This window comes from Sciurus vulgaris (assembly GCF_902686455.1).
Source record: "Sciurus vulgaris genome assembly, chromosome: 2".
Lineage (NCBI taxonomy): Eukaryota > Metazoa > Chordata > Mammalia > Rodentia > Sciuridae > Sciurus > Sciurus vulgaris.
Window position 1 is genome coordinate 82190073 of NC_136462.1, and position 10543 is coordinate 82200615.

At 37.8% G+C, this 10543-nt stretch overlaps 2 protein-coding genes across 2 annotated transcripts; one reads left to right on the forward strand and one right to left on the reverse strand.

The window, feature by feature from the left end:
* Positions 1–1307: 1307 nt before the first annotated feature.
* LOC306653400 (olfactory receptor 4F21-like) lies at positions 1308–7598 on the reverse strand (the record flags this gene model as incomplete). The annotated part of the gene is made up of 2 exons (XM_079126406.1): positions 7494–7598; positions 1308–2275 (listed from the first exon to the last, which is right to left on the reverse strand). The coding sequence occupies exon 2, from the start codon at positions 2241–2243 to the stop codon at positions 1308–1310; it is 936 nt and encodes a 311-aa protein (XP_078982532.1). The 5' UTR covers positions 2244–2275; positions 7494–7598.
* On the forward strand, positions 5215–7030 carry LOC306653360 (vascular endothelial zinc finger 1-like). The gene is given in 4 exon segments (XM_079126364.1): positions 5215–5832; positions 5835–6407; positions 6410–6638; positions 6640–7030. Coding segments are annotated over 4 exon segments (1530 nt in total). The 5' UTR covers positions 5215–5264; the 3' UTR covers positions 6800–7030.
* Positions 7599–10543: the final 2945 nt, after the last annotated feature.

The window sequence follows — 10543 nt, forward strand, 5'->3', positions numbered from 1 at the left end:
CCTTTTAGTTTCTGTATCCTTATTTGAGAGCATCATCTGATTGTGTGCCTTTTCTCAAATCAAAACAAAGTCACAAAGGGAAACAATGACAATGAATCTACACATGAAAGTATAGTGCAATTTCAAAGAGTTGTTGAGTTCATTTGATTTTTTTTTTTTTTTTTTTTTGGTGGTGAAAAATCTTACTTTAGTCTATAGCTATAGTTTCTTAAGTGTAGGTAAGATGATGATTCCTGTCATATCAAAATCAGATGACTTGTGTTGATATGATATGAAGGTCAGTTATCACCATCCTAGGTGAAACCATAGGTGGCCACTGCCCATGGCTGACCCATGCCCATGGCTAAAGGGACACCTTACTGGTTTATGTGGGACATGTGCAAAGCAGAGCCATAGAAGTTTCTCAAAGGAAACAAGTCTTCAGGTTAACTAATTTGTTAGTATTATGTAAAGAGATCAACCATATTCAACTTACAATTTGCTAAGAACAAAGCAATAGTAAGAGGCAGTGGTTTACATTTATTAGTGATATATCTTTACATTGAACAAGAGAAAGTCTTCCTGACAATATTTCCTGACTTTTTTAAATGAACTGAATATTTTTTGTGAGAAAGACAGGACATGCCCAAGATGTAATACATCCTAAAAAGTAAAAAAAAAAAAAAAACCACACCCAATACCTAGTCCTTCATTTAGAAAAAATGTTAAGATTCATGGTCTATGTAGTCTACTAGAGGGTCAAACAAGGCTTGTATACCAGTATGCTTTTCCACAGGCTTGTATCCCAGTATGCTTTTCCACATATGCATGCCTCCTTTCTCAAACATCTTTTTCCCATTGATGTGTCCAAATAAACTACTTTCAATTAAAACTTGTCTTGGGTTTTATTGGGAGGGAATTGATCTAAGTAACTGAATAGATCTACTAGTCCTACATAAATAACTATTCATTGTAAGGTTTCCTGACATTCAACAATTTGAGTTTGAAGTTATTTGCAAACTCTATAGGAAACAGAGGACATGTTATTATATCCTTTCTCATCATCAAGTAATGATCAAGTTATCACAAGTTAAATCATACGACCTTATTTACATCCATTGGTTCTCTATCCTAAAAATCTGATAGTATATTGGACTCATTTTTGATGTTAGCAGAAAGTAGAGGAGTAGACATAATCCTAGTATGAATAGAGCAGGTCAGGGAGGTAGATGCCACTTTCAATTGAGTACATGAAATACCAGATGCCGAAGTGGAGGTGTCCATCACACAGGTCAAAGTACTTCCTGGCCTCTCAAAAACAGACGTGGTCAGCAGAATCTGTTGTGATGATGCTGTCTACTCAGTCTTTTTATTGCTATTTTTACATCTTTGTTTCTTAATGTATATATGATAGGATTCAAGACAGGAGTAATAGTAAAGTCAACTATAAACATATATTTATCAACTGAAGATGTAGGGAAAGGCCACATGTAGATAAAAATGCATGGAGTGAAATAAAGAACCACCACCGTGATGTGAGCTGACAAAGTGCCAAGAGCCTTGGATAAGTCCCCTGAGGAATGTTTCCAGACAGTGACCAGAATGAAGACATAGGAAAGGAGGAGCAGGAAGAAGGTGACCATGCTCATGAAGCCACTGTTGGCAGTACCAAGAAACTCAAACATGGCTGAATCTGAGCAGGCAAGCTGTATGACCCTGGGGAAGTCACAGTAAAAGCTGTCTATTGTATTAGGACCACAAAAAGGCAAGTTTATAATCAGAGAAAACTGAGACATCGCATGGATCACTCCCGTTACCCAGCTCATGACTACAAATAAAATGCATTTTTGGGGGCTCATCATGGTCAAGTAGTGGAGAGGCTTACAGATGGCTGCATACCTGTCAAATGCCATGGCCATGAGCAGCACCATTTCTGTTCCTCCCATGATGTGGATGAAGCATACCTGTGCCATGCAGCTTTGGAAGGAAATTACTTTGTGCTCCTTTAGAAGGTCTGTGACCATCTTGGGAACTGTTATAGAGGAAAGTCCCACATCAATGAGGGACAGGTTGGCCAGCAGGAAGTACATAGGAGAATGTAAGTGAGAATCAGCAATTACCAAAAAGATAATGAAGAGATTTCCCAGGATGATCCCTAAGTAGAGCAAGGAGAAAGTCAGTGTGAGAAAAACTTTAGTTTCCCAAGAACCTGAGAGTCCCAGCAGCACAAACTCAGAAACCACAGAGCCATTCAGTCCATCCATTGATTTAGTCAGGGAAGCTGGATTCCAAACATCTGTGGATAAAAAGTGAGGAAGAGTCAGAATCAGTTATAAAGTGTATTCCTCAGAGGTAGCCCTGCCAACCCATGGGTTACAGATATGAGAGTTAAAAATCATTGAACTTGATAAAAAACAAAATGAAACTTAAAAATTATCATGATAGACCACATGACAAGTGAAAGAGTATGAAACAGGCTAGATGCACACAAATGGGTCACTCTCCATTTAGATCCATGAGCAGGTTTTGTTTCCTTTGCCCCTTAAGGTTTCTACATGTTTCCCCCACAGCTTTCTCAGTGTTCTTCTCTCATAATCTCAGGGACAATAATCCCAGCTATTTTCATCTTAAAACTTTTGTACTCAAAAATTATCTTTACCTGATTTTCTCACTTTATTGTTCAATGTTTTCAGGTCAAAACTGTTCAGTACATGTCATGGGTTTAACTTTTCTGTGTGTGTTGTTTTTATTAAAACAATTTACCATTGAGGCCAGGGGCACAGATTGAGATTCATAACATTTAAGCCATGAATCACCATACTGAATGCAAGGACTTACTCACTCAATGCATTATTGCCTACAAAGACAGAATTCCTATTAGAATGCAAAATATGATGATTAAACACTGCCAATTTTAATAGATAGCATTTACTGAATGATTTTCCATGCAAGACACTACATTTGGCACTTTATCAGTTCTAAACATCACAAAATTCCCTCTAGTATTTGTTAGACCCACTTTAATAAAAAAAAAAAAAAAAAAAAAAAAAACCTGAGCTTCAGAGGAATGACATGTCAGAACCAGGACTTGAATCCAGACCTCAGCAGAGGGTAATAGTGCACCTAACATGGTACTCTGTTTTCAAGGCCAGTGCCTCCAATATATATTATGCATCTTCCTCAAATGTCCGTTAATTAAGTTTCATTTAACTTTTACTTTCCTTAAACTATTAATGTACTAACATCTTTATCCAAATCCATCCTTTAATTTTGTGTCCCCTTCTAATTCTTCCTTTTCACTCCAATGTTTTGGGGCAAGATTATCTTTTCTTTCCCTTCATTCGACAGAAACATTCTGGATCTATAGATTTTTTTAAAAGAAAGAAATTTTAACACTTAATATCCTATGCAATATGGTTTTTCTATCTTATTTTGCTTGATATCCCTGCAGGATTTCAAAAATATGACTTTTCGTGATAGCCATATAGCTGTAACTTTTCCTACCCTTGGCTTCTTGACTTCTATAAGTCTTTCCTCCTCCCACTTCTTGTTAATAGAAATTCCATTTTTTCAGGGAGAGGGCTGAAATCCATCAATTTTAGACAAAATACCTCTATTTTGATATCAAGAGCACAATGCATTATTTTTTTAATCCATTGTTCTAATTCCATTCTCCTCAACCATGGGTTTGTCTAAACTGGGCCTATGATCCAGGACTATTGGATGAGATGTAAACCAGTATGTCCTCTGGAGGGCATGAAAGGATTCACCCTCATGAAGAAAAAGGATATTTTTTCCTGTATTTATTGTTAATGTTAAGGTGAAGGAACCACAAAATTCTAAAATACATAAACTAAATTAATAGTAAAGTGTTAGAAAGACCCTAGGACCCAAAGGGCATATTGTATCACTTAACCAAAGCCAAAATCAGGGTCTCCCCCTGATCATGTAATATCAAAAAAAATTCTAATTTGTTTGTTTCACTATGGACCTAGTTTTTCCTTAATTGCAGCTGAATGTAATCCAAGTATTTCTACAATGGTTCTCTCCTAATTGCTCTTTACACTTCTGCCTCTCTATAACATGTCTATATGAGACACTGATTATTTGTTTCCTGCTTATCTTTTTTTTATTTGTTTCATGGTGATACATGACTAATTATATGTAAATGGTTTATAACTTTTGACACATCATATATAAATTGAGTATAACTTCTAATTCTTCTGGTTTTATATGAGGCAGAGTTATACCATCATGTAATCATATATGTACATAGGGAAATAATATTCAATTCATTCTACTGTCCTTCCTATCCCCATACTCCCTCCCCTCCCTTCATTCCTCTCTGTCTAATCTCAAGTACTATATTCCCTCTCTGGCCCCCACTTTCTTGTGATTTCTCATTTGCATATCAGATAAAACATTTGGCCTTTGGTTCTTTCAGATTGGCTTATTTCTCTTAGCATGATATTCTCCATCCATTTAGCAGTAAATACCATAAATCATTCTTCTTTAAGGCTCAGTAATATTCCATTATTTACATATACCACATTTTCTTTATACATTCATGTGTTGAAAGGCTTCCATAGTTTAACTATGGTAAATGAGCAGTTATAAACATTGGTGTGGCTGCATCACCGTAATCACTGATTTTCAGTCTTTTGGGTATAAACTGAGGAGTGGGATAGCTGGGTCAAATGGTGACTCCATTCCAAGTTTTCTGAGGAATCTCCACACTGCTTTCCATAGTGGTTGCAACAATTTGCAGTACCACCAGCAATGTATGAGCATATCTTTTCCCCACATCCTTGCCAACCTTTATTGTTGCTTTTATTCTTTATAACTGCCATTCTTACAGGAGTGAGAATTCCCTTAGAGTAATTTCCCTGCTCATCTTTAATCATCGACATGACTCAGACTGCCTCTTTTGAAGTTCAAGGCTGGCTTATTTATTTACATTAGTACCCACACACTGACTTCTAAGTCTCCCTTTATCCTTGAACCCCAAAATCATAAGTCCAAAAGTGTATGTGGTATCAACAAATGGGAGCTCCACCTCCTCTAAGTGAACTGGCTGAAACTGAACTCCTGATCTTATCTACCACATATCCAGCTCCAGCCTTCACATCCACTCCAATCAAATCTAACTTACTCCAATGCCTCAACAAATGTCATTAGCATTCTTCAAAGAATCCAGGCTGCCACGTTGAGGAGCCGCCGCCGCCGCTTTGAGGAGGCTCCCCGAGCAGGGGGAGTGGGGAGGAGGGGTGTCGGCCGCCGCAGCCATGGAGGCCAACTGGACCGTGTTCCTGTTCCAGGCCCATGAAGCCTCCCATCACCAACAGCAGGCAGCACAGAACAGCTTGCTGCCCCTCCTGAGCTCTGCTGTGGAGCCCCCTGATCAGAAACCATTGCTTCCCATACAAATAACTCAGAAACCTCAGTCTGCACCAGAAACATTAAAGGATGCCATTGGGATTGAAAAAGAAAAACCCAAAACTTCATTTGTATGCACTTACTGCAGTAAAGCTTTCAGGGACAGCTATTACCTGAGGCGCCACCAGTCCTGCCACACAGGGATCAAGTTGGTGTCCCGCTCAAAGAAAATCCCCACCTCGGTGGTTCCCCTTATCTCCACCATCACAGGGGACAGCAGCCGAACTTCGTTGCTCTCCACCATTGCAGGCATCTTGTCTACAGTCACTACATCTTCCTCGGGCACCAACCCCAGTAGCAGTGCCAGCACCACAGCTATGCCTGTGACCCAGTCTGTCAAGAAACCCAGTAAGCCTGTCAAGAAGAACCATGCTTGTGAGATGTGTGGAAAGGCCTTTCGAGATGTGTACCACCTCAATCGCACAAGCTCTCCCATTCGGACGAAAAGCCCTTCAAGTGTCCTATTTGTAATCAGCGCTTCAAGAGGGAGGACCGGATGACTTACCATGTGAGGTCTCATGAAGGAGGCATCACCAAACCTTATACTTGCAGTGTTTGTGGGAAAGGCTTCTCGAGGCCTGACCACTTAAGCTGTCACGTAAAACATGTCCATTCAACAGAAAGACCCTTCAAATGCCAAACATGCACTGCTGCCTTTGCCACCAAAGACAGACTACGGACACACATGGTGCGCCATGAAGGCAAGGTATCATGTAACATCTGTGGGAAGCTCTTGAGTGCAGCATACATCACCAGCCACTTAAAGACATATGGACAGAGCCAAAGTATCAACTGTAATACATGTAAACAGGGCATCAGTAAAACATGCATGAGTGAGGAGACCAGCAATCAGAAGCAGCAGCAGCAGCAGCAACAACAACAACATGTGACAAGCTGGCCAGGGAAGCAGGTAGAGACACTGAGACTGTGGGTAGAAGCTGTCAAAGCAAGGAAGAAAGAAGTTGCTAACCTGTGCCAAACCTCCACGGCTGTTAGACACCTGTGACTCTTACTACTCCATTCAGTATAACATCCTCTGTGTCATCTGGGACTATGTCCAACCCAGTCACAGTGGCACCTGCAATGAGCATGAGAAGTCCAGTAAATGTTTCAAGTGCAGTTAACATAACCAGCTCAATGAACATAGGGCACCCTGTAACTATAACAAGTCCATTATCCATGACCTCTCCTTTAACACTCACTACCCCTGTAAACCTCCCCACCCGTCACTGCCCCAGTGAATATAGCACACCCTGTCACGATCACATCTCCAATGAACCTGCCCACACCTATGACATTAGCCGCCCCTCTCAATATAGCAATGAGGCCTGTAGAAAGCATGCCTTTCTTGCCCCAAGCTTTGCCTACTTCACCACCTTGGTAAACAGTATTATAATATCAAAATATGGGTTAAAGTAAATATTTACCAGCAACTTACTCTTAGTTGATTAAAGCAAAAAGCAAACCATGAAATTGGGAAATTTTATTACATTAGTTAATAAGAGTGTAGTAGCATTTTCCTCCAATTTGGCTGGGATGGTTCAAAGTAGGGTGTATATGTAACTTATCACTGGACCACTTTAGTTTAATCAGAAATTCCTTTTAGCTGACATAATTGCTTAAACAGAATAGTATTTGGCAAGATAAAATGCCAGATTCAAAACCAATCATAAAAAAACAAAACCCATCAAAATTTCAAAAACAAAATAAAAAAACAGCGTTACATTTTTTAAAAGTCTAGAATTAGATGCACATTAGGAAATTTAGTACAGGACAAAGGAGATATTGTGATTATGCAGCAAGTGAATGATTATTTAAAAGTCATGCCATTCCATAATTAATCCTTCATATCAATATCAGACACACAGAATTATACAAGCATTACCATCCATCTTATGGCAAAATAAGATCAGAATGTATAGAAGGCTTTAAGGTAAAACGTAAGCATGAAATTTTTATAAAAGGTATGTGAATTAATTTTTTAAAACTTAATTAAAGGTTAAGAAGTCTTTCTAAGATAACTCCAAATTCAGGAGCTGGACTCCATTTTAAATTGTTTCCTGAGCAGATGATCATACCTGTGGCTGCTGAGGCCTGGGGAGGCAAAGCTGCTCAGTCTACCTGAGGGGAAGGCAAAGTACAGGCTCAATGCAGAGGTGATGTGGTGAGAGCCATTACTCTCAGCCGTGATCCAACTGTCCTCTGTCATAAAATAAACTTTAATGAAAAAAACAGAGAAACAAAAAGTGTATCGAAAGGATTGAAAGTTGATTTGCTTAATTATGAGTATTCTTCTAATACTAAGTGGAAACCAATTGCTTTAAAGTGGATCAGGTAAGTAAATGGATGAATTCTTCTTATACAGACTTTACAAATGATTCTTAATTCCATCTTAATGAGCATGGAAAGAATATCAGTAAATCAAGGAAAGTGTAATTTTTATAGCAGTGAACTGGATAGTATTTTCTCTAAGTCAGTATTCAAGTGTTATTAAAAAATGTTATGGGTTTTTGGATTTCAACAACTTTATGCCTGTTTCTTTGTCCAAAACTCAATTTGCTCAATTTTTTAAAAAATTTTCTAATCTCATTTGTACTACTTAGTTGTACATGACAGTAGAAAGCATTTATTTTTGTTCTATTTTTAAAGACTTTTTTTTTTTTAATTTAAAACCAGATATATCAAAATAAATGGAGGGAAAAGGAAAAGTTATTTGGAGCCATTTCCATGGAATACTTTAGCACACAGTTAAGTTCTAAATGAGTGTTATGTCTTAAAATTTTGATAAAATTTAGAATATCTATATTAAATATTGGTATTAACATAAATATATTAATTTATATTAAATATAAATATTAACTTAATATTTAACTTAGAATTGTTCAGAGTGGGAACAGTGATTGAAAGGCTGTGGCAAAAATAAAACCAGCATGCTTTTTCACGGTGTATCAGTGCGGAGGCAATATCAAAGATACAGATATTCCTGTTAGTTTTTATGATCCTAGTCTTCAGAGAGAGAGAGAAGAGGAATGAAAGAATCAAAATATTTCACATACCAATTAAAATATTACAGCTTTGAAGAATATTTTGAGTTCATCTCATTATATAATTTCAACTGTGAGGAAAGACCAGAGGACATAAAACAAAGTGAGTGAAAATCATTCAATGAAGGGAGCTAATAAAGAAAAGTGGAGAAAGGAAGAAAAACAGAGGATGGGGAGCAAGAAGGGGAGGTAGAAGTTAATGATGCAACCTGATGCTGAAGAACCAAGGGATGGGCACCCACCTACCTGTGCCAGCAGGGCTCACCTCAGCAGCTGCACTGCAGGGGAAATGCAGAGAGATTTGCTCATTATTAGAGTCATCATTACCTCTCAGGACCCACAGCTATAAATAGTTCTTATCTTTAGGAATAGAGCCAATTATCAGGACTGGAATAATGACCAATATCTCCCCGCGTGTTGGCTTTCTGGAGAAACTATGTCTTCCCCACACATTGTTTTCCCCAGGGATCAAGTGTCATTAGCTATAGAATAGAGTAAAATGGAAACTGACCAATTCCCTTGATTACTAGTAATTACATGGCTCTGAACATGCTTTCTTACATTTGACATTAAACATTTATTGGATTTTTAAAAGTTATCAAAATTACTAATTATATTTATTCAGGTTAATGCTACAATGTCCCCTTAACTCTTCATTCAATTTCTAGCTTTGAGAAATATGCAAGTGTTGAGAATAGAGAGGATCTTCACTTGTAGTTTAATATCTAAAATCATTCTATGTTGAAGGCTTTTTTTTAAAATGATGGGGATAAGAAGCTACGTATATTCATAGGTTAAATATATTTATAGTGGGTTTATCACAGTCTTCCAAAACTATCTATTGAAACATCATAATAGGTTTTCTTGTAGGTCTTCTTTTACTTCTATGTCTACAGATGTTGCTTTGGAACCCACCAGCTCCTTGTAATGAACGCAATCATTCCATCATGCTAAAATAAAGAAAATCTATTTATTTACGTTGAGAACTTTTTTTTTTTTTCTGGAGGAATTAGGTTCCACAGTTTCAGTCATTTTGGGTCAAAAAAGCAGAGCTTTTTATGATAAACTTACTTGTTATCTCCATATATATGAGCTAGAAGAATAGTAGGTTATGAAACAACAATAATATGAAGAGTCTGAGAATTAATGAATGTAGGGCAGTGTAAAAATCTCAATTTGTCCTGCTTAGGACAGATGCCCAGGAAAATTATGACTGACAAGGACTAACACAGCCTAGTTAATCTACACATGCATGCCTCCTGGTTTTGTATCATAACTAGCACTTGCTTTTTGAGACCTGGGGAGAAATAATCCAACTGCTTCTCCCCTGTTTATCAAATGGCATAAACACCATTTTCCCTTTTCCCAGCTTTAGACCATTTCTTATGCAAATGTGGCCACCTGGGATCCAAGCAGGGTCTCTGGGTAAGGCTACTGGTAAGAACTTGATCCAAGTCAGAACAAGTAATCTGCTTCCTTTTACCAAGAGTTTAGAAGCATGAATAATTGTTCATTTATTAATATTAAATAAAATTAATTGTTTTTCAAAGAAAGAACAGTTTTGTTATATTCCCACAACCTTTGTTGCAATCTTATTGAATATTTTCTTCTTCATAGAAATATTATCATTTCAGCTCTCCCCATCCCTCCAAGAACCATTAAGTGTAACTTATATCCCATTGTTCTCTGGGCACATGATGTACTTTCAAACTTAGTGACCTTTTGCTTCTTAGAGGTGCAGTTCCCACTTCTCCAGGAGTTAATTGATGCACATTATCTTTCTTCTGAGTCATCATCATAATGGGGTAGGAAAGGTGATTTTGTGTCTTGAATAGTCAATATTTTAAGGCAAATCTTTAAAACTATAAACATCGAGTACTCCTGTCACTATTTTGTCACAAATCATGCATTAGTGTCCCTTCAGGTACACTGTTGCCGATTTCTTTTAGAAATACCCGAAAAGGAAAAAGCCGACAGGCATTTAAGTACAGGAGAAGGGACCAGGAGTTGGCAGAGAATGCCTCCATAACAAATGCCAGCGTCTCTCTAGTGACAATGACTGTCATCAAAGAGACAGAACACAA